Source organism: Nannospalax galili, unplaced genomic scaffold, assembly GCF_000622305.1.
Source record: "Nannospalax galili isolate Female #2095 unplaced genomic scaffold, S.galili_v1.0 scaffold1318, whole genome shotgun sequence".
In the NCBI taxonomy this organism is placed as follows: Eukaryota; Metazoa; Chordata; class Mammalia; order Rodentia; family Spalacidae; genus Nannospalax; species Nannospalax galili.
Genome location: NW_008342123.1, coordinates 715,448 through 739,181, shown reverse-complemented (window position 1 = coordinate 739,181; position 23,734 = coordinate 715,448). Strand labels below are relative to the sequence as shown.

General features: G+C 47.8%; 1 protein-coding gene across 1 annotated transcript in view; it reads left to right on the top strand.

Moving 5' to 3' along the window:
• Lrfn2 (leucine rich repeat and fibronectin type III domain containing 2) overlaps nucleotides 1–23,734 on the top strand; it is a 195,282-nt gene that overhangs the window by 157,635 nt on the left and 13,913 nt on the right. The window contains exon 2 of the mRNA XM_008837922.1: nucleotides 4,792–6,215. Coding sequence (XP_008836144.1) covers nucleotides 4,816–6,215 — 1,400 coding nt within the window. The 5' untranslated portion in view covers nucleotides 4,792–4,815. The remainder of the gene's footprint in view (nucleotides 1–4,791; nucleotides 6,216–23,734) is intronic.

Sequence of the window (23,734 nt, the reverse complement as noted above, 5' to 3'; positions counted from 1 at the left end):
CAAGGGGCCCGCACACTGCTGCCTGCTTTGCAGATGGCTCCTGCCTCCGCAGGGTGATTCTGACATTTGATACCAGAGCTCATTCTTCAGCCTCTCTGGCTTCCCACACCGCTGCTAGCTGGGCCCAGCCCATTTGCTTTCATCGCTGTCCTTTCTCCAGTCATAGGCCAGGTCTCCTAGTCTCCCTCACCCCTTATTCCTCCCTACCCACCCACACCACTCAGTGATACTTAAAGGCACCCAGGTCAGAGTGCCTTCTCTCAGCCTTTGGACAAATTCCTGCCTCGCAGAGGGAGCTCCTCTCCTACCTCATGTGCTCTAATCAGCCTTATTCATCCAGTTCTTCTGCCTCCCTCCAAAGCCGGGGTTGAAAATGCCTTTTGTTTGGCTGTTAGAGTAATGTATTAAGTGACAGTTCTCAGAATACAATTTTAATTAAGATTCAATAGTCATTTCTCTGTCAGTAATCTTCCATGCTGATTACTTAAAATATATTTACCCGGCTCTATTATGTCACCCATTTGAATTCATTAGACGTTTGCTAATCCTCAACAAACTTTTTTTTTTTTTAAAAAAAAAAAAAAAAAATTGGGTTTTTTTTGGTTATTTTACCGGGAAGAGATTTTTTTAACAAAGGAGACAAAACACTCATAACATGTAAAATAAAAATAAAACTTTTTTTTTTTTTAAAAAAAAAAAAAAGAATGTGGTTTGTTTAGTGTCATTTACCAGGACAGAGTTGTTTGAAGCAATGGAAGCCAGGCCTCTCAGGCCACAGGGTGTGTGCCTCAAGTGTCTCACCTTTCCTGTCTCCTTTAGACCTCAGCTGCGTAGCAGAGGCAGGTACCGAAGGATGCTTGCTGTAGGCAGCCATCTATACTGCAGTGAGGTGGGCCACAGGGTCAGCCTCTCAACACACAGCGCTGCTGAAATAACCAAGAGGAACCTGGAGGGCTAAGCAGAAGAAACAGGTGGAGGTCATGGATAGACAGCCTTGGGGGTGGCCCCAGGTGTGCCTGACAAAAGATGATGGATAAGATGCCCTACTTGCTCTACGAAGAACCTGCCAACTAGAAGGCCAAAGCTTGTCCGAGCACAGAGAAAGGCAGCGGGTGGAGAGCTCTCATGATACACAGCTGAAGATGCAGATGCTTGGTGGGACCTGGGGCAGGGTGGCTGCTCTGCCCCAGTGAAGTGTTGGTAACAATACACATTGGTAGGTGGTGGTTGCTCCTTGGGGGCTTGAGCAGAACTCTGTAGAATTAGACATGTGGCAGATGCTTTAAGGGGGTCACCCACAATGAGGAAGATGATAGGAACCCACACCCTCTAGAACAAAGGTCAGAAAACTTCCAGAAAGGACCAGACAGGACTATTGGCCTTGTGGACTTTGTGTTCTCTGCCTCCACTATACACCTCTACCACTGTCATGAAAAGAAACCCTAGGCAATGTGCAAATAAATGAGTGGGCCAAGTGCTAATAAAACTTTATTTACAAAACAGCTAACAGGCGCCAGTAGTTCACAGGCCTGTCCAGTAGGGGAACTCATAGCCCACATATGGAGAAGGAAATTTTGGGATGTGCTAACAGTACGTGTGAAATACACACCAGATTTTGAAGATTTCATATAAATAAAAGAATGTTCAACATTTCATTAATAATAGTACTGATGACACTGAAATGATATTTTGGATATTGTGGGCAAAACAAAATATGCTGTTAAAATGAATGTCATCTTTTTTTTAAAAGATAGGATCACTGGAAGGTCTAAAATTACATTTTGGTTCATACTGTGTTTCTGCTGGACAGCACTGTTCTCAGACCAACACTCTCTCCAAGTGAAATGTTGGAAAAGTTGCTGATCCTTGAAGGGTCTTATAGGAGGATTTTCCCTTAAAGATTGAGGATAATGGAATTGAAATTTGCATAATAAAGCCCATGATTAGGTGGTTTTATTTTTTATTTTTATTTATGTGTGTATGAGCATATTGTCTGCATGTATGTAAGCATATCTGTGTTGTGCAATGCCTACAGAGGTCAGAAGAGGGCATCAGATTCCCCTGGAACTGGAGTTACAGATGATTGTTAACCACCATATAGGTACTGGGAATCAAACCCTGGTCCTCTGCAAGAGCAGCCAGTGCTCTTAAATTCTGAGCCATCTCTCCGGCTCCAATTAGAAGGTTTTATATATATTATATGGTATAGTTATATAATATATTTCCTTATAAGACATCTGCTAACTGTTTTGTCTGCATCTGTGGCCTTCACACTGGAATCTATAGAATTCTACTTCTTCCAAATATTAATAAGTTGTTCAAAAAGAAGAGTAGAGCTAGAGAGATGGCTCAGTTGGCAAAGTGCTTGCTGCACACTCATGAGGACCTGAGTTTGGGTTCCCAGCACCCATGTTAAAACCTGGGCACAGCAACCAATGTGTACCAGCAACCCCAGCACTGGGGAGGCAGAGGCAAGAGGCTCTCTGGGACTCACTGACCAGCCAGGCTAGCCTAATCAGTGAGCTCCAGGTTCAGTGAGAGACGCTGTCTCAAAAAATAAGGTGGAGAGCAGTTAGGGACGACATCCAACATAGACTTCTGGCTTCCACATGTATGTGCACACATGTGCATACACACCTGTACACACACAAAGTCAAACAAAATAAAAACATTAAAAGCCATACCAAATTAATTCTTAATCCAGTTTCTTCCCCCCAGCACAGTGTCTCAGCTCTTCTGAACTTGTTAACACTTACAGAGCATTCACAAGAGCAAATGAGTGGGCAGCTTGTTCCAAGCTTATTGGCCTCTGAAGCCACTTTTGTGGAACCCTAATTAGCACTCCTAAAAGGCAGTTTGAGAAATCCTGATCTACAGGAAGATACAGAACCAGTATACAGGATTTGCTCAAAGTCTTACCCAATTGCTTGGTTTTAAACAGTACGTAATTGGTACCACATGGGATAGTGAGAAAAACGTAAGACGAGACACAAGAACTGCCACAAATTCCCATCCCTTTCCTGCCCCAGATGATCATTTGTGAAAAAGTGCCTACTAAGTGCTGGCCAGTGTGCTAGGTTGTGGTGTGCTATGGTGAAGAAAAGTGAACCTCCTTCTCTTGGAGGCTCTGCTGCCTATAAGAAGACAGACAATAGGCAGAATACTAAGTGACGTAGAGTGTGGCTAAGTTCCATGAAGAACATACCCAGGAGGGGAGAGAGACATGTGTGTGTGTGGGGGGGGGGTCATGGGAGGAGGGACTCAAGAGAGGCCTCAATGAGAAGGTGACTTGAATAATGACTCAAGTGGGTTTCAAGACCACGGGCAAGTCCCCATCCATGCACACAGGCAATCCCTTCCTTGTGACAGGTGCTTTTGAAGTCCATGGATAGGATGGATGGGGGGAGTCAAGGGAGATCACCTAGTACCAGCCAAGTTCTCAGAAGCATAGTCTGTTCCCTCTGTCTCCTCTACCATCTTCCCTTCCCTGAACTCTAAAGAGCCGGGAGCTGGATGACTTGGCCTTGCTGAAGAACCTGCCAAAACCAGTTCCACACCAACCCTGCCTTCCCTCAAGGGCAACTCTCTTTCTGTCCTCACCTTTATCCTTAAGGAACACTGATCCAGTTTTATTTCATGCTGTGCCTAAACCAAGAGGGTAATACTGTGCTTCACAAGACAACTCGAAAATGTGTTTCCAAATCAGTGGTTATTGGATGAACCATCCATATGGTATCATCCATCCATCCATCTATTTATCCACCCACCCATCCATGAACTCACCTACTCACATGCATGCCAACCCACCCACCCATCTACCAGTCCATCCTTCCATTCATCCACTCATTCATCCATTCACCCATCTATCCCTCCATCCACCTACCCATTCACTTACCCATCCATCCTTCTATCCATCTGTCCAGCCATACACCCACCCAAAATCCATCCACCAATCTACCCATTCCTCTAACCATCCACCCACCCATAGTCCATCCCACCAATCTGCCCACCCATTCCTCTATCTATCCACTCACCCATTGACCCACCCATCCACCCAGCCATTCACCCACCCATCATACACTCACTCATCCACTCACCTATCTACCCACCCATTCACCTACCATTCATCCCTCTGTCATTCCACTCACTCATCCATTCACCCCAAATCTATCTACCCACTCATCTTTCCACCTACCAATCACTCATCCATACCCCAAATACTCATTGAAAATTACCATGTTCTAGAGAATATGCTAGATATTTGGAATATAGCAGGCACAAAACACAAAAGCCCGGGCTGGAGAGATGGCTCAGCAGTAAGGACCTGGGTTCTATTCCCAGCACACACATGGTGGCTAACAACCATCAGTAACTTCAGTTCCAGGGGATTCAATGCCCTCTTCTGTCCTCCATGGGCATTGCACGACACAGGTGCACACATGCAGGTAATATACACATAGACATACAATAATAATAATAATAATAATAATAATAATACACAAAAGTTCTGCTTTTATGGAGTTTATACGCTAGTGGATTACATTGGAAACAATCAGTAAACAAACAAAAAAAACATGTGAATCAAGTCGTATTTTCGGAGATTAGGACTAAGGAGAAAAGATAAAATGGAATTCATTAGAGATGTTGAATGAAAAGATATAAGCACTCTCCTGGACACAGCCAGTCTATGCTGGTCCCTGACATCGTGTGTCATTCCTGGGGGCGGGGGGAGAGCAAGCTCTCTGTAAGGAAAATCACCTGCTGACCTTGGCCTTGTGTCCCTCTTTCCAGGCTCTGAGGCTGAGTGACCAGACCATGGAGACCCTGCTTGGAGGGCTGCTGACGTTTGGCATGGCGTTTGCTGTGGTCGATGCCTGCCCCAAGTACTGTGTCTGCCAGAACCTGTCTGAGTCACTGGGGACCCTGTGCCCCTCCAAGGGGCTTCTCTTTGTGCCCCCTGACATTGACCGGAGGACGGTGGAGCTGCGCCTGGGCGGCAACTTCATCATCCACATCGGCCGCCAGGACTTCGCCAACATGACGGGTCTGGTGGATCTGACCTTGTCCAGGAACACCATCAGCCACATCCAGCCCTTCTCCTTCCTGGATCTGGAGAGCCTTCGCTCTCTGCACCTCGACAGCAACCGGCTGCCTAGCCTTGGTGAGGACACACTCCGGGGTCTCGTCAACCTCCAACACCTTATTGTGAACAACAACCAGCTAGGTGGCATCGCCGATGACGCCTTTGAAGACTTCCTGCTGACACTGGAGGATCTGGACCTCTCGTACAACAACCTTCACGGGCTGCCCTGGGACTCGGTGCGGCGCATGGTCAACCTCCATCAGCTGAGCCTGGACCACAACCTGCTAGATCACATCGCAGAGGGCACCTTTGCGGATCTGCAGAAACTGGCCCGCCTGGACCTCACATCCAACCGGCTGCAGAAGCTGCCCCCAGACCCTATCTTTGCCCGCTCCCAGGCCTCCTTGCTGACGGCCACGCCCTTCGCTCCACCCTTGTCCTTTAGTTTCGGGGGAAACCCGCTGCACTGTAATTGTGAGCTTCTCTGGCTGCGGAGGCTGGAGAGGGATGATGACCTTGAGACCTGTGGGTCCCCGGGGGGCCTCAAGGGTCGCTACTTCTGGCATGTGCGGGAGGAGGAGTTTGTGTGTGAACCCCCTCTCATCACTCAACACACACACAAGTTGCTGGTTTTGGAGGGCCAGGCGGCCACACTGAAGTGCAAGGCCATTGGGGACCCCAGCCCCCTCATCCACTGGGTTGCCCCTGATGACCGCCTGGTGGGGAACTCCTCCAGGACTGCTGTGTATGACAATGGCACCTTGGACATCCTCATCACCACCTCTCAGGACAGCGGGGCGTTCACTTGCATTGCTGCTAACGCTGCAGGGGAGGCCACGGCCACCGTGGAAGTTTCCATCGTCCAGCTCCCACACCTCAGCAACAGCACCAGCCGCAGCGCACCCCCTAAGTCTCGCCTCTCGGATATCACGGGTTCCAGCAAGACCAGCCGGGGAGGGGGAAGCAGTGGGGCCGGGGAGCCTCCCAAAAGCACCCCAGAACGGGCTGTGCTGGTGTCGGACGTGACCACCACCTCCGCCTTGGTCAAGTGGTCTGTCAGCAAATCTGCACCCCGAGTGAAGATGTATCAGTTGCAGTACAACTGCTCTGACGACGAGGTACTGATTTACAGGTGAGCCAGCCACTGCAGAGGGGTGCAGGCCAGGGGCAGGAGCGTGGCTTGGGTGGGGAGCTTGGAGTTATGTGCGCCTGCCCCCCTTCTCCCCAGGAGTGCCTGTGGGGATCCTGGGTCGACTGTGCCACAGTGTTACAGGTAATAGGAAATAGAACAGAAAAGACAAAGTGGAGAATAGGACTCCCACTTGGGTAGCTGAGGAGGGGATCTGTGTCAAAGGACCACCTGGCAGAAGGTGACAGAGGCTGATGGTGAATGTGGCTAAATGTCTCTGAGCTCCTTGTTTTGAGATGAACTGAGGCACTCATAAGAACCGTTGGGAAACCTACTGAGGGAAGAATCTGGCTCCTCGGAGTCAGAGTGAGGAGCTTCAAGGCCAGAAACAATGACGGTCATGGCCTGGCCTTGCGCTTCTCTTCGTCTGCCTCGGTTTCCTCAAATGTAAAATGATTTGGTGTAGACATTTAGTGGCAAGAAGTGTAATCAAATTGAGAGACATAGATAGACGATAGATAGATGATAGATAGATATAGATAGATAGATGATAGATAGATGATAGATAGATATAGATAGATAGATGATAGATAGATGATAGATAGATATAGATAGATAGATGATAGATAGATGATAGATAGATATAGATAGATAGATGATAGATAGATGATAGATAGATATAGATAGATAGATGATAGAAGATAGATAGATAGATAGATAGATAGATAGATAGATAGATGATAGAGAACACTTCTGTGTGTTTCAGGCTTGACTGGATCAAAGGCTACCATAAATGTTCCACTGAATGTTCCTAAACTCTGGAGGAGTGGCTTTCCCCTCAGGTAGCCTCCTCCTTCAGAGCACTGCCTTTCTTCTTCACAGCTCTAGAGGGAAAAGACCTTTCCTTTGCTGACCCAGCGCTGGTTGCCCAAGAATGGCTCCTAGCAGAACTTCCTGGTCTTAGATGGGATATATCCTGCCCACCACCTCCTGGCTCCAATCTCCTCATGACACTGACTGTGTTAAGTGACTGTGAAGATCAAGGGTCATCTCTAGGCCTGGTAGAAAGAGAGACTAGGAATAGAAAGGGCAGTAGAATTATATATCTCAGCCAGGCATGGTGGTGCACAGCTATCATCTCAGCACTCTGGAGGCAGAGACAGGAAGATCACAAGTCCTAGGCCAGCCTGGCCTACATAATGAGACCCTGTCTCCAAAGAACAAATAAGAAAAAAGAGCTGTGTATCTCACTGGCAGAGCCACTGACAGAAGCCAGGGCTGACCTTTCTGGGGATCTAAGCCGTATCCCTCTGGCTCAGGGGATGTGCAAATACCCTTCAAAATCCCGTTGTTTCACTTTTGCTTGTAGACTGACTGGTTTGAGAAGGGAACCACAGGCCTTATCAGACAACCTTAGAGGCCACAGTGCAAGAACTCAGGGCCCGTCACTAAGGACTTCCAGGTTAACCAGTCTTTGGATAGGAACAGAGTTAATGAGGAAGAAGATTGTGAGCCCTTGAGGGGCCCTGCACCATGGAAACCACAGGAGAGCCAGAAACTCTCTTACCTGGCATCTGTTGGGTGGGGGCAGTGAACACACAAGAAATATTAGAACTGAATTTAAATATATGTATAGGTATATATGTAGCAAAACATAGATGGAGATATAACTAAAGTTGTGTGTGTATGTGTGTGCATGTGTGCGTGTGTGTGTGTGTGTGTGTGTGTCTACCAAAATATTCAGTCTTTGTAGAAAGTTAGGAAAGGAGAGAAATAAAAGCAACTCACTCTCACACCTTGCAAACTTTGCCAAAAACATTTAGAAATCACTTCTCCACCTTTCCATTTTATATCAGTTCAAAACGATATTTATGGCCAATCAAAAGCACCCTGTTCTATCTCCATTTTTCCCACTCAAGATCATAGCTCCATGGTGGTACAGCATTTTTCACTGGGTGGTACTGTGACTTATTTAACCAATCAGTCTTCATTAGCTGGACATTCAGGTGGTTTCTCATTTTTCAATATTAAAGCGAATACCATGATGGATATTTTTGTAACAAAATAAAAATGCATTTGATGCAACTCCAATGATTCCCTTAAGGTATTTTTCTTGAAGTTGAGTTATTATTTTAGTAAGTAAATTATAATACTTGTCCACATTGTATTTGGCTATTGATTTATCCTCTCGTGGGTGGCACGTGCCAATGTCCTTGCCAGCTTTTTCCAAATACTATGTACTGCCTTCCATCTTGGCCACTTCCAGTGGTGGAGTATGGACCTTGTTTTAATTTACATTTCTTTTATAGCTTGTGAGGTTGACCTTTTGAAAAATAAGTGTGGTTTTCTCACTTGTGAATTTATCATATGGCTTTGATTTCTATTTAAAAATAACAGAACAGCAAAAAGCCACCAGCTGTGTGGCTGGCTTGGGCGCACTGGTCAATGGGAGGGTGTGGAGAGATGACTGGGGTACACAGGCAGCAGCATGGTGATGTCACCATGATGTCATCCCCCCCACCACCAGGGGTCTTACAAATACCTGGAAGGGCAGCAAAGACTTGGGGCTCAGTCCCTGCTGTTGTTCAAGATGGGAATTCAAATTACTTTTCATGACTGATTCTGAGTCTAGAGAATAAAAATAAAACAGGAGCATCAGAAATGTAAGAATTTGTACTGCAAGGGGTAGGGGTGATTTCTAGGGCTGTTTGTGAAGACAAGAAAAGATACCCCAGAGAAAATTCTCCAAATACAGGCTGAGGAGATGGCTCAGTTGTAAAGTGATTACTGTGTAAAAATGAAGATCTGAGTTCAGATCCCCAGAATCCATATAAAATCCAGGCATGAGGCTGGAGAGATAGCTCAGCGGTTAAGAATACTGATTGTTCTTGCAGAGGACTTGGGTCAGGTTCCAAGTACCCACACTCGGTGACTAACAACCCCTCCTAGTTCCAGTTCCAAGGGATCCAACACCCTCTTCTGGTCTCTAGAGACACTGCACACATGGATACACTTATTTACATACACGAGAGGAAAATATTCATAAAATAAAAATAGATTTTTTTTTAATTTAAGGAAATAACCAGGTGTGGTAGTTCATGTCTGGAGACAGATGGATCCCTACAACTTGTTGGCTAGCCAGCCTTGCCTAACGGATGAGCTCCAGGTTCAGGGAGAGACCTTGTCTCAAAAAATAAGGTGGAGAGCCATTGAGGAAAATGTTGGATGTCAACTTCTGGCCTCCACACATCTACATAGATACATTTACACATCACACATGCACAAAGAAAAGTAAATTCTCGAAGTAGTATCAGTCCATATTAAGCAGTCCAACCTTCTGAAGAAAATTTGAAGAAGGATTTGCTCTGAGGGCAGAGGACAATATGAGTAATCACCAGCACCGCCTTTATTGCAGCCCCACTGTGTGTGTGAGGCTTAGCCTTGCAGACTCCATCTCATTTAATCCTCCTGTACATGCCAGGAAATATAAAGGGCCAAAAGAATGTCACCCACCATCCCTGAAGGACACACAGTCAGAAAGAGACAGGGATATTGTTATGGTTTGCCTGTATATTGCTCAAAGGATGGTATGTAATGGCTTGGTTCCCAGAGTGGCAGTGTTTGGAGGTATATGGACCTACAGGTGGGGACTAGAGGGAGGTTTTAAAATCATTGATGTGCTTTGAAGGGACTGAAGGACCCTAGTCTCTTCTGTCCCTCAATCTATCATTATCATCTATCTATCACCAGTCTATCACCTATCATTATCCATAATCATCCATCAGTCTATCTACCTCTATCCATCTATCATATAGCTATCTATCATCTATCTATCTACCCACCTGTTTATTCATCTGTCTATTGTCTATCGTGTGTCATATCTACATCAATCCATCTATTTATCAATCAATCTCTATTAATCTATCTATCTCTATCTATCTATCTATCTATCTATCTATCTATCTATCTATCTATCATCTATCTATCATCTATCCATCCTAGTTTAGTCTCTCTGTTGCTGTGATAAACATAACCAAAGGCAAGTTGAGGAGGATTTATTTGGCTTACAAGTTATAGTCCTTTATCGATGGAAGTTATGGCAGGAGCTTAAGACAGGAACCTGGAGGCAGGGTCTGAAGCAGAGACCATGGAGGAACATTGCTTACTGGATTGATTCTAGGCTCATATTAAGCTATCTTTCTTATATAGCCCAGGCCCACCTACTTAGACTGGCACTGCCCACAATGGGCTGGACCCTCCTGCATCATTAGCAATCAAGAAAATGCCTCCTAATAGACATGCCCACAGGCCAGTATGGTGGAGACAATTCTTCAATTGAAATTCCTTCTTCCAGGTGACTCTAGGTTTGTGTTAAGCTGAAAGCTGAAGCTAATTATGACTATCTACCACCTGGCATTATCTATCCATCCATCTATCTATCTATCTATCTATCTATCTATCTATCTAGCTAGCTATCATCTATCTAATCTATCTATCTATCTATCTATCTATCTATCTATCTATTATCTGTCATCTATCTATCTATCTATCATCTATCTATCTATCATCTATCTAATAGCTATCTATAATCTATCTATCTATCATCTATCTATCTATCTATCATCTATCTATCCATCCATCCATCCATCCATCCATCATCCATCTATCATCTGTCTACCTATCATCTATCAATCTGTTATCTATCTATCTGTTATCCATCAATCATCTATCTGTCTATCATTTATCTATCTGTCTATCAGCTGGTATTATCAATCATCTATCTATCATCTACCTGTTATTCATCCATTTGGTTCAAGGAACCCATTGCAACTGCAGTTGAACAAATTCAAGCTGAGGAGAACTAGCCTTGACTGGAATTGTTGCACAGATGAGGAGTTGTTGCTCTTGAGAACATCATGGCCACATAATGAAGGAGTGTCAGGACTCCATCACTCTTGGCTGTTGGGCTGTGTCACAGAAGCTGTTCAGATCAGGGGAGGTTGTGGTTCTGTGGATTCAGTCATCTGGCCAGGGTGGAGCTGCATGGGTTTAATCCAGAACAACCCAACACAGGACTCATATCCATGCTGTATCCAGTGTCACTGAGAACATGGTTCTGGAAGCTCAGGTGAAATCAGGTGCCTGTACACCTCACAGACGCTCTGTGGCCATTAAGGACCTCTCTTTGATTCACTTTTCTCCTCTAGAACATGCTGCTCCTATGTGCTTACCTCTCCACACACAGCCCTGGTGAGTCTGACTCACACAGGCTACAGAGTCCATACTGAGTGAACAGAGGGGAAGCAGGCCTCAGCACTGCCCCATGGTGGCCTAAGCACTAGCATCACAAGCTGGAAGCTGTCACATTCCCAGGGCTCCAGGAAAACAGCCTCGTGTCCCTCTTCAGGGATGCTGGGGAGGCGGAAGTGGAAACTCTTGACCAGTGTGACACTAGTCCTCTCAGCCTGTGACTCTAGTTATGCAAGACATCATGGTTTTCACTACCTCCATTTGCCATGTGGGGCCCTGCATCCTGCAGTTAGGGAGTCCTCTCTCCTAGGCATCTGAGCCTCAGAGCCTGAGGTCAGAGACAGGGACCATGGGAGGGACTCAGAGAATCCAACCCAACCTGGACCCAGGAGAGCTTCAGTTGATAACTTGACACAGCTAGGAAAAGGGAACCTGAGCTGGGGCCTTGCCTCTATTGGACTGGCCTGTGGTCATGTCTGTGGGACATTTTCTTGATCGTTGAGTGATGTGGGAGGGCCCAGTTCACTGTAGGTGGTGACACCCTTGGGCAGGTGAAAGCAGGCCGAGCAGGGGCCAGAGGAGCAAGCCAGTAGGCAGTGTTCCTCCATGGCCTGTGTTTCAGTTCCTGCCTCCAGGTTCCTGCCCTGCTTAAGTTCCTGCCTTGGCTTCCATCAGCGATGGACTGTCACTTGGAAGAGTGAGATGAAATAAACCCTTTCTTTCCCAACTTGGTTTTGATTTGAGTGTTTTATTACAGCAATAGAAAGCTAACTAGATCAACCCATATCACTCGCAGGTCCCCAGAGGTCCATGGTCCCACAGAAGACCAGGGCAGCTATGAGCTATGTCTAAGGCATGAAGATCTAGCCCTGAACAAACAAGGATATGACTCAGGAGAAAGTGCCCTGATCTCATCACACAAGTGCCTTCATTATCAGATAGCTTAGCCATCCCCGTTCCCCAAGGCCCTCATCTTCCTTATGGACACTCAGCCAAACCAGGCAGGCACTGGGATACAGTGGGCTCGTTTTGTCTTTACCATGTGGCACCTGGGTTGCTTTCCAGTGTGACTGGGGAGGGCTAACAGTCACACCTCTCACCATCAGGGTCGGATGTTTGAAGAAAAGGTTGACATCAATGGAGGAGCCTCTCAGAGTGGGGAGAACAGTGAGCAGGGCGGGGGAAGGAACAACCTCACCCCACTCAGAGAGAACGACAGTCTGTTCCAGCTAAGCCTCATCTCTGGCATGACATGGGAAGTTAAGAGCCCTGCACGTCATCATCTGCCCAAGTGACATTCACAAATACTTGTCTCTAAGAGCCGTCAGGAACATCTGTCACCAGATGAGATGTTGGAACAGTCCCCAGGAGGGCTGGGGGAGCAGCCAGCTCGCTCCCAACAGCTCCATGGGATCAGTCAGGCTGCAGGCTTGTTTCTGTACTACATATGATGCAGCTGGGTTCTCAGTGTGGGGAAAAGAGGGCCTGTGAGAAGAGGGACCCTGAAGGTGGTGGATCAGGGGACAGAGACCTCACAGCTCTCTTGTGCTTTATTGCTAGCTTCTAGGTTATCTCAGACACCTCATCTACAGAGAAGGAACCATGAAGGCTGGAGTACACCTGCTATGTTAGTTATTTTTCTGGTTGCTTGCAACAGTATACTTGACTGAAACAACTTAAGGAGGAGTTTATTCTGACTTACAGTTTGAAGGTGGGGAGGTCATAGTGACAGGCGCCTGAGGTGGGTGGTCACATTGTATTCACAGCCAGGAAGCAGAGAGAGATGATTGCTGGTGCTCAGCTTACTTTCTCCTTTTTATTTGGTCCAGGACTCCAGCCTAAGGAATAAATAAATGTGTGCTGCACAGGAGGGTGGGGTCAGCCACTCTACCCACCAGAATCCCACCAGCCATCTGGTGACATGTCAGAGAACTCTGCTTCTAACCATCTTGGAAAATTCACCTCTAACCTTCTGGTACAAGGGGGAGGCAGGTAGAGATGACTGTTCCCTGAAGAGAGAGGGGACATGTGGGGGTGCAGGGCCTGACACGGGGCCCTGTGCACGGGGAGGCCCTCTGACTCATCTGTGTCCCCAGGTGAGCTGGCTTTTTCTGAACAGGTGGCTGAGAGGCTGGCGGATGGGGAAGAGAAGTAGCTGCTACCAAAGGGCACAACAAAATCAGCCTTCCTGGGATTACATACTTTTACAAATTCCCTTTAGGACATTTGGCTATTGAAATTGGGCACCCTTGAGTGAGCAAAGTAGGAACCACTATTTTTTAGCCCCTCTAGTCATGATAAAGCATTCATTTCTTTCTTTTTAAAAATGTTATTACATTTTATTGTTTTTATGTTTTGTGTATTGGGGTGTGTGTGTGTGTGTGTGTGCATGTTTGTGTGTATGTGCATGTATTGAGAGAGAGAGAGAGAGAGAGAGAGAGAGAGAGAGAGAGAGGACAACTTGCTAGAGTCAGTTCTCTCCTTCCACCATATGGGTCTCAGGGATCTAACTCTGGTTGTGAGGCTTGGCATCACGTGCCTGCTGAGAAGTGCTGAGGTCCTGCCCTGTGGGGCCATCTTCCTAATGACCCAAATTTCCTTGGAAGGTTGGAGGCACGGACTGGGGCACCCACTGCAACTTCTCTTCCTGGGAATATTGTAGGGGTTTTCTGCACATTATTGCTTCTCTGCATTTCCAAGTGCCAGCAATGTTGGCATGAAGTGGGGACAGGGGTGCCAACCCAAACCTTGGTTCTACCCAGAAATAGCCACCCAGGGCCACTTAGCAGAAAAGATGGGCAGGATGTGACTCTCTGAAATCCAACGCGTATCCTGACAAGAGGATCAAGTTGCCAGAAGCTTCATACAAGAAACATTAGATGAGTAGGAAATGCAGCCTAACATAGCTTAAAATCAGAAGGTTTACATGTCCCTCACTAAGGAAAGTCCAGCGGAAGAGAGTTAGGGGATTGGCTTTTCTGGACAGCCTGGTCACCAGGGACCAGCTCCTTCTTCTTCCTTAATGCCTTCAGCACACGAGTTTTGCCTTTAAAGCCATCCATCTAGTAGAGAGTGGCTGATGGGGAGCTCTAGCTAGCAAACATCTCTTTTATACAGAGGGAAAGATAGAAAGGAGGAGGACAAGTGAGCAAAGTGGGAGATTTCCCAGAAGTCCAACTCCACTTACATTTCCTGGGCACACATTTCTGCAAGGGAGGGTGGGAAATGTAGTTTTTAGAGCTAAGCACAATGCATCTCCAGGAAAATAGAGAAGATGGGGAGGCAGCTAGCACTTCTGCCATACTTCCATCTGGACCATCACAGGCTAAGCATGTCGCTGTCCTCACTTTTCATGTTCTTCATCTGTAAAATGGGAATGGATTCTTCCATGTATGTTCTATAGACTGGGGTGGAGGTGAAATGGAATCATGACTTTGCGTATCCTTCATAGTCAACCAAGAAGTTCTGGGACCAGGAAATACTGACTAGGAAGCAGTGGTAACCAGTATGCACTGGAGTCAGGAAACTCTCCTCTTATGAGGCATCTGCCCCCTTCCACTTCTTGAACTCTCTTCTTGCCTGTATTTGCCAGGCTGCCTCTTGTGTCTCCATTTCCCTAAACTGGGAGAGCTATAAAACAGAAAACTGCTCTGCTGTGGGAAGTATTGTAAAGGATCAATGTATAAAGAATATGTTTATCCTGTCGGAAACATTTGTAGTTCATTTGGGAGTTCCAATAGACCCAAAGGAGTGAATGTCTAATGTTGGAATTTCAAAACGCACTGCAGGCTTGTGTATAGGGAGACACTTTCAGGGTGCCTTGTCAGAGTGCCTCAGATCACATCACTGTCTCCTTACCTGGTCCCTTCCACTCTACTCAGAAAGATGACACCACTCAGATTCAAAACCCCTCCAGGGACTGTTTGGGGGTCCCTGAATGTCACTTCTTCGCAAAAATTCCTCTGCACGTCACTTCTTCGCAAAAGCTGCAAAAGCTGCGGACATCTTGGAGATGGGAGTGGCTCTAGTGTAGCCTCTTCCGCCTAGTCAGAGTGAACCAGAGAACAACCCTGTGTGTATGTTTGGTTGGTGTGGAGGTGGTTGGGCCTGGACTAACATCAGAGACTTGGGGTCAGTGATGGCGGTTGCAGTCACCAGATTAGCACTAAATGACTACCTAATGGGTGACATTTTGTGGACGTGTTCACAGGACCTGGTTACTTCCAGCCTTTTAACACAGAGCTGGGACAGGCAGAGGTGGGGAAGGCATGGAGCGCTGGCATGTGGACTCCCCCACCTGAGGGTTCTTCTAGCCCCCGACAGCACCTTGGGTCCCTTGAGTTGCTGTATCACCCACCGGCATCCAGATGTCCATGTTTCTAAAGCTCCCCAGCCACTGCTGAGCTCAAGGAATCCTACCATTGGGCTTGCTCCCTGCCAAGTAGAATAACTCTTTTCTGCGTGTTTCTGGGATGTGGTGAGGTGGGGTGTAAGCTATTTTGAGGGCATGGGTGAGATTTGGATGGAAACAGTGTGAGATGTTGGTTTTAAAGTGGACCAATGAAGAAAGAGACTGAGACAGGAAGGATCAGGCCCAGGGATGGCCTGTGAGAGTTCTGGTGAATCAGTCAGCTGTTGCCACAATAATGCTGCCTAACAAACAATCTGAAGAATGTACATGGTTATACCTCTGATAGTGTGGTTTCAAAGTGAAATGTCCCTGTAGACTCCTGTGTCTGAAGATTTGGTTGCCAATAGGTGGTGCTTTGGAGGTTATGGAATCTTTATCAGGTAGACTCTCCCAAGAAAAGTAAAAGATGCAGATATTTAATGTCCTCAGGAGTGACTCTGAAGGTGGTTAGGGTTGAAGTTGAGCTGAGCTGGGTTCAGCTCCGGCTCTGGGTGAGATCCGCCTTCTGTGGCTCATCCTGGTGTCCTGGACAAGGGGCAGGGCTTTCTAGGTGTGCTCTCCTTTCTTGAAGACAGCAGAAAAGCAGGTGAAAAGGCAATTGTAAGCCCCAAAACAAGGCATCTCCTAAAATGTGTTTGTCAAACCAAGTTCCAAGGCTAGGACCAAAGGTGAGGGTTGGGGCTTCAACTTCAGGAGGTGATGAGGCTGTACTCTCACTGTCTCATTCCAAGAAGTAACAGAGTAGGTGACTCCACATGGCATCCTGGCTTCCCTGGGCCACAAGCTGCTTCTGGGCCTCGGTTGTCAAACTTCAGCTTGCATTGGTGTTGTCTGCTGGGCTTGTTCACAGGTACACAGAGGCCAACTACTGAGTTCCTTTTAAAAAATTTATTATTTTTATTTTATGTGCATGAGTGTATTGCCTGCATGTATGTAAGTGCACTCGTGTTGTGCAGTGCCTGCGGAGGTCAGAAGAGGCTGTCAGATCCCCTGGAACTGGAGTTATGGACAGTTGTTAGCTGCCATGTGGGTGCTGGGACTCGAACCTGGGTCCTCTGCAAGAGCAACCAGTGCTCTTAACTTCTGAACCATCCCTCCAGCCCCAGTTTTGTTTTGTTTATGAGACAAGATCTCACTGTGCTGCCTTGGCTGATCTGAAACTAACTATATAGTCTGGGCTGACCCGAGTGCATGATTCTCCTATCCCAGCCTCCTGAGTGATGGGATTACAGGAATCTTTCCCCCCGGCCCCCCAGCATTAGTGATTCACTAGGTGGGAATAGCTTACAAGCTTAAGAGTCAGTACTTTGACTGCTGCTGCTGTTGCTGGTACTGGGACTAGGCTCTGACCATCTCTGTTCCAGGGAGATCACAGTGGTCAGAAGAGGATCAGATTGTGGGTGGCCCCAATGGTCACATAGTCACTCTTTCCCAGGCCTTCACTATGTCCCAGGCACCGTTCTGAGCCCATTGTATGTTCTCCTAGTTTGTTATCACACTGACCCCCAGGGCTGTGACTCATCACAGCTATTTGACAGAGGTCCAGGATGCTAAGCTATCAGAGGGGATGCAACTTAAAGGTCCCTAGTTTGTGGGTGGAGCCCTGGCTGACTCAGAACTTCTGTTTGCTGGTAAGAGCCTAGTCTGAGGGGAGGGGTAGCCTGAGGTGAGGAGAGGTCTGAATTTGGCACCTGACAGTCACCCAGTCAGCATGTATTTACTGAGTGTCTGGTCAAGACCCTTGGCTTGCAACAAGATAGTCAAAGTCCAAAGCATGCATACTTATGGGGGAGAGAAAGAGAGACAGAATGTAAAATGTGGGGTGGAGGTGTAGCTCAGATGGTAGAATGTCTGCCTAGTATGCATGAAGCCCTGAGTTTGATCCCGCACCACATAAACCTGACATGATGGTACCTGCCCTTAATTCCAGCACTCAGAAGGTGGATGCAGGAACATCAGGATCTTCAAGTTCACCCTCATCTATATATTGAGTTCCAGATTATCCTGGGCTACATGTGATCCTGTCTCAAGAAAGAAAATCGTTTTAAATGTTCACTAGGAAAAAAAAAAAAACAGCACTGCAAGGAGATTGCCTGAGCTCACCTTTTTAGGTGGGTAGTCAGGTCTCTCTAAGAAGCGACATTGGAGCATAGGAATGAATAGAGTGATGAAAAAAGACAGGATGAGAAGGCAATGCGTGCAAAGACCCTGGGGTAGGAATGCCCTTGTCCTGTTGGAGAGGCAGCAAGCTCGATGCAAAGATGATCCGAAGGCCAGGCACAGGAGTGAGAAGGATGCCCCAGCCTAGCTATGATGTGTTTTTAGCAGACTCCTGGCTATGTCTGTCTGGCCTGGGGAGCCTTATCCAGGCCCCTAAAAAAGCTCCTAGTAGAAAGAACTTGCTTTGACCTCCCTGTGAGTAGCTGAGCCTCCCACAGCGCCTCCTAGTGGAGAAAAGGTACTCCGTTTTCCGTTTGTGCATGTGGGGTCTCCCATGGTATCCTTGACCCAGGTCCTCTGCAGGCATGCCTCACCCCTCTCTCCTCCCTCTCTGATGGAGTCTTTCTTCTTTTTCTTTTTTATATACAGGGCCTCGGGTAGCTCAGGCTGGCCTCAAACTCTCTATATAGCTAAGTATGACCCTGAGCTTCTAATTTTCCTGCCTCTATTTCCCTTACAAGTGCTATGATTACAGACATATACCATCATGCTTGGTTTATGCAGTGCTGGTGATCTAATCTAGGACTTCCTGCATGTTAGGCAAGCTCTCTGTGCCCCAACCCCAAGTTCCACCAGTCATTATGCTCCTGTTTTATTAGCTCATTAGGCAGGCCCCAATACTGCTGACAGCCCCTCAGTTTTCTAGAGGCTAAATGCCTTTGCACTGGCACCTGGCCTTGATGACAAAGGCAGCTGTTGTGGGGTGTGAAGGTGGCCGGAGTCAGAGGCTTGGGGAATTCTGCTCTGTCCCTTGGAGAAGGTATGTGAGCAGGGGTGGGGCTGCCAAGCCCCTGGGCACAGAGATAGGATCTGGAAAGCTAGGATGGTGGTGGGGCGGCAGCTGGCCCTCAACACCAGGGAGGTATTTTTACCACTCGTCAAAATGCCACCGCGTGTGCGCTGAGCCTATGCCAAGGCTGCTCCCAGCCTGCTCACATCTCCTCCTCCAGCTTTGTCTGTTGCCAGGAAGAAGGTCTGAGTGGAGAGGCTTGGAAAACTCCACGTGGGTGTGGTGAGGAGTCAGCAGTCTTCTCCCTCGAGGCAGGGACTGGGGAAGCTTCCAGCTGGCGTCAAAAGTGAGTGGGGTGTGGGCTGTGGCCATAAGAGCCCAGGCCGAGACCCAGACCTTGTTCCTGCCCTGCCCCGATAAGCCTCAGAAGACTGCATCTAAAAACATACTGACCAAAGAGCTGAAATTCTACTATTGGAGAATTTCTTTGTATCTATAATGGGCAGAAACCTGGGGGAGGCTGAGGTGGCTTCCTTTGGGAATGGGCGATAGAGGATGCTGATGTAATGGGAAGGCACAGGGGAAGCCCTGGTAACAGCAAGAGGCAGAGGGTCAGGATAGATGACAGGGCAACTAGCCCAGATGCCCTTTGTGGACATGTGCCTAAGGGCTTGAGAGAGCTTAGCCCTGAGCTCAGCTTAGGGGGAGGAAGGTCAAAGCCAAGGTCCTTGAGACCAGCCTGGTGCCTTGATCATCATGGCTATTTTGAATTCTGTTCTGGCTTTAAAATGGGCCTCATTCTTGAGAGTTTTACAGACTGAAAAAGGATCCAGAGCAATAAAGGACAGTTCAAAGTCATCCACGTCTACCTTCTTCTTTCTTTGTGACGACCTGTGCTCCTACATCCCACCTGCCCCCTCATTCCTACCAGCCCCTGCAGATGCCGCTGTTCCCTATATGAAGCTGAGGTGCAGAGTAAGAAACAAATACATTTTATTTTTTTCCCAGAGGGCTCATACCCCCAGTGGACACCATTGGCTGAAAGGCCCAGCCTTAGCCCAGGTCCCCATGACATCTCCCCAAGGATCTCCTCTCAGACTCTGCCTGCATCTTCAAAGGGAGGAGGGCAGAAAATAGCTAGTGAGAGTGAGAGCTGGCCTGGGGGGCAGACCTCACCCAAGAAGCTCTTTTTAAAATATTTCATTTATTATTTTTTCAACTGTTTTATGTGTATATGTGTATTGTCTGCATGTGTGTAAGCGTACCCATGTCCTGCAGTGCCCATAGAGGTCAGGAGAGGGTGTCAAAGTCTCATGGAACAGGGGTTGTGGATGGTTATTAGCCACTGTGTAGGTGCTGGGAACTGAACCCAGCTCCTCTGAAAGAGCAGCCAGTGCTCTTAACTGCTGAACCATCTCTCCATCCCCTAGGAAGGCTTCTTGACAGAGGGGGCCAGAGATGGACTGGCAGGAACCCAAGAGCCCATCGGTGAAGAGGCACCCAGGTGTGGCAGGCAGAGAGGCCTGGCATATACCCTGCAGCTCATCTCCTGGCTCCTGACCTCACCTCAGATATGGGCTGAATTTGTACTGACTGTACGTGTGGGACTCAGCAGTGGACATGACCCTACATGTGTGGTCTGGCCAGAACAAGATGGACTGAACTAGACCCTCCCTGTGCCACATAGGCAGGGTACCCTGGATGAAGCCAGGGACTGTTCCCAAGGTAAAGATGTCCAGGGCTTGGTGGTAGCCGTAGCCAGAGCGTTATAACTGAGGGCAGTGCTTGAGTGTCACAGTGACACCCTGAGGGATATACCTCCAGCTCAGCCTTCTTTTTGAAAATATTTATTTGTTCATTCATTCATCTTATGGGTATGAGTGTTTTGCCTGCATGTATGTAAGTGCAGCACATGCAGTACTAGCAGAGGCCAGAAGAGGGTGTTGGATCCCCTGGAACTGGAATTACAAGTGGCTGTTAGCTGCCATGTGGATGTTGGAACTGAACCCTGGTCCACTACAAGAGGAGCCAGTGCGCTTAACTGCTGCAGCTCACCCTTCTTATTGATAATTTTCTTTTTGAGACAGGGTCTCATGCAGCCTAGGTTGGCCTTGAAGTCAATTGTAGCCAAAGATGACCTTGAACTTCTGGTCCTTTCTGAAGTTCTGGGACTGTAAAGTGCACCACCACACCCAGTTTATGGGATGCTGGAGATAAAACCCAAGCCTTTGTGCATGCTAGGCAAGCACTCTATCCAACCAAGCCACACATCCCACCCCTCTTCTCGAGTCTTGATCTTTGATAGGAGATTGTGGATTTCACCTGTCTCATTTTTCTTGTGTTGGTGTGGCTAATCAACTCCTGTCTTTGGTTAGAAGGGTATGAATTCTAGATAAACCTAAATACCAACTGGTAGAAATCGGGTAAAAAATGGCAACTAAATGGAGGCAGGTGGTCATTGCTGTCACTGTTACAGTCATTGCTAGGTCTGTAGTATACAGGATCAGAGAAGGCAGGTGAGCTGTCCAAGGTCTCCTTGCCAGGTAGGGGCAGATGAGTTGTAGAGCGAGACACAGGCACACTTTTCCCCTGGCCTGCCAGACTCTATAAATAGAGTACCCCTGAACACTCCTCTGCCCAGGTCAAGTGAGGATGTGAAGGACTGAGGAGAGTGTCTTGGGGTTACAGTGATGTGTTTAAGTCAAGACAAACAACTCCGTTCCCTTTCACAGTATTCCATTCCCAGTTTCCTTCCCTGCTGACACCCCCATGACCATTGTCAACTGGGGGTGAGGATAGGGGAAGTAGGAGCCCAACCAAATCCCCTGCTACCCACAGATAAGGAGGAAGCAGGTGGGTATTTCAGGAGGAGTCACAGACAGTTAAACAAGTGGAAGAGCTTTCCAGGTAGTGTGGCTCAGATTGAAGATAGCTTAGAGGGCCTGGAAGATTCCACCTGACTCAGCTTGATGCATGATTTCTGCCCCTTCTCTGTGCAGGATAAACTGATTTCCTGCCCTGGCTTGTTCTAATTTATAGCTTGCCATTTGAACAATGACTGTCCTGGCTCCCAGTCACTGCTCTGAGGAGACTGAAGAAACCAGGCTGTGTCTTGGCTCTAGGGACTAGCAGGCTTGGGTCAGAGGGAGGAGATGGATGACCTGGACTCTGCCCTCCATGAACCATCATTCCCTAGAGTCATGTACCCACTGCTTTTCTGGCTGAGCGAGGACCCTGCCCAGTGTTGAGGTGCCAATGGGCTTCCCTGGGAAGAGAGTCCTGGGGAGGGAGCAGCTGATAGATCACAGCTGGGCTATTGACCTTGAGTCTTAAGCAAAGCAAAGAATAAAAGGTCATATTTACTCCATCAAAGCCCCAGGAGCTTGGAAATAATCAGACTGTAGATAAAGACATCAGTAAATCACCCAGTGCTGGGAGCGGCTCTGGCTCCCAGCCTGCCATCCATGACAAAGATGGCATCGTGTGAACAGAGGGGAGGAAAAGAAGAGTTGGGGTACTCCAGGGACCCCAAACAAATCTGGCTCTGGACTTCAGTGGTGCTGAGAGCCTTTGAGCTGTAGAGGTCCCCTTGATTGTAACTACTTCAGAGAAACATGACCCCTGATGCCCACCCCAAGCCCTCGAGCCCACCCAGAGCACCTGATGCCCACCCAGAGCTGGGTCTGTCTCTTTCTATACTCACATTCCCTCTCTTAACCTCTGCTGTGCCTTTTTTCCCCCAATGGCACACTCTACTGTTTGAGTGTGCGTGCGTGTGCGTGTGTGTGTGTGTGTGTGTGTGTGTGTGTAAGAGGTTGACATAACATGCCCCCCTCTACTGATCTTTACCTTAATTTTTGAGATGGGGTCTCTCACTGAAACTGGAGCTCACCAACTGGCTAGACTGCCTGGCCAGCGAGCCCTGGGGATCCTCCTTCCATCACCTCCAGTGCTGGCCTGACATACAGGCATGTGCTCCTGCATCTGACTTTATGGGGGCGATGGGGAACGGAACTGAGGTCCTCCCACCTGCACAACCAGCGCTTCATCAGCACAGCTCCCGCCCCAGCCCCACTCCTTTCAAACATTTCTTATTAGTGCACTATACTTTTGTGTATGTTTGTGTGTTAGTGTGGACCTGCATGTGCCACAGCACACCTGTGGAGGTCAGAGGACAGCCTCGGGGATTGATCCCCACTACCTTGTTTGAGACAGGGACTCTATCTGTTGTGTGCATCAGGCTAACCTGCCTGTGAACGGATGGGATATCTGTCTTCCATCTTGCAGTCGGAGAGTTGGGATTATAGATTCTGGCTTTATGGGAACTGGAACTCAGATCCTTACACTTGTATGGTAAATGTTGTGTCTACTGAGCCATCTTCCTGAATCAGCTAGCTGCTATGACCATCCCCATGGTATGAAGGAGCAACCCAAACACAAAGATGCTCTAATCACTGGAAGTTCATCAGTGACCAGGATGACTGGAGACATTTGTCCTCAGGAAGGACCCACTGCAAGCATTCCATGTAGATACAGGAGAGGATGCTCAAGACAGTCCAGGACAAGGGCACTTTGTACATGCCATGCAGTGGACAGTCACACTGCCCTGAGCCTCCTTCAAGGAGGCAGAATCTGTTGGAAGGGTATTCCAAGAGGACAGCCAGAGGGAAGTCCCCAAGGCTGCAGGGCATCTGGAGAGCTACCAGGAGTCCAGGATGGCTGAGACAGGGAAGCGAAGGGTATAAGAGATGGGCAGACAGGTTCTCTGCCTACTCACCCTGGGCAGGTTCCCCATAAGGACAAGGTTCCAAATGCTTGTCTCTTTTTTATAGAATCATCGCTACCCACAGCCTTAGCCAGCAGTCTCCTTTGCCTTGACCAGTAGACCCCCCGACTTTCTCTCTCTCTCTC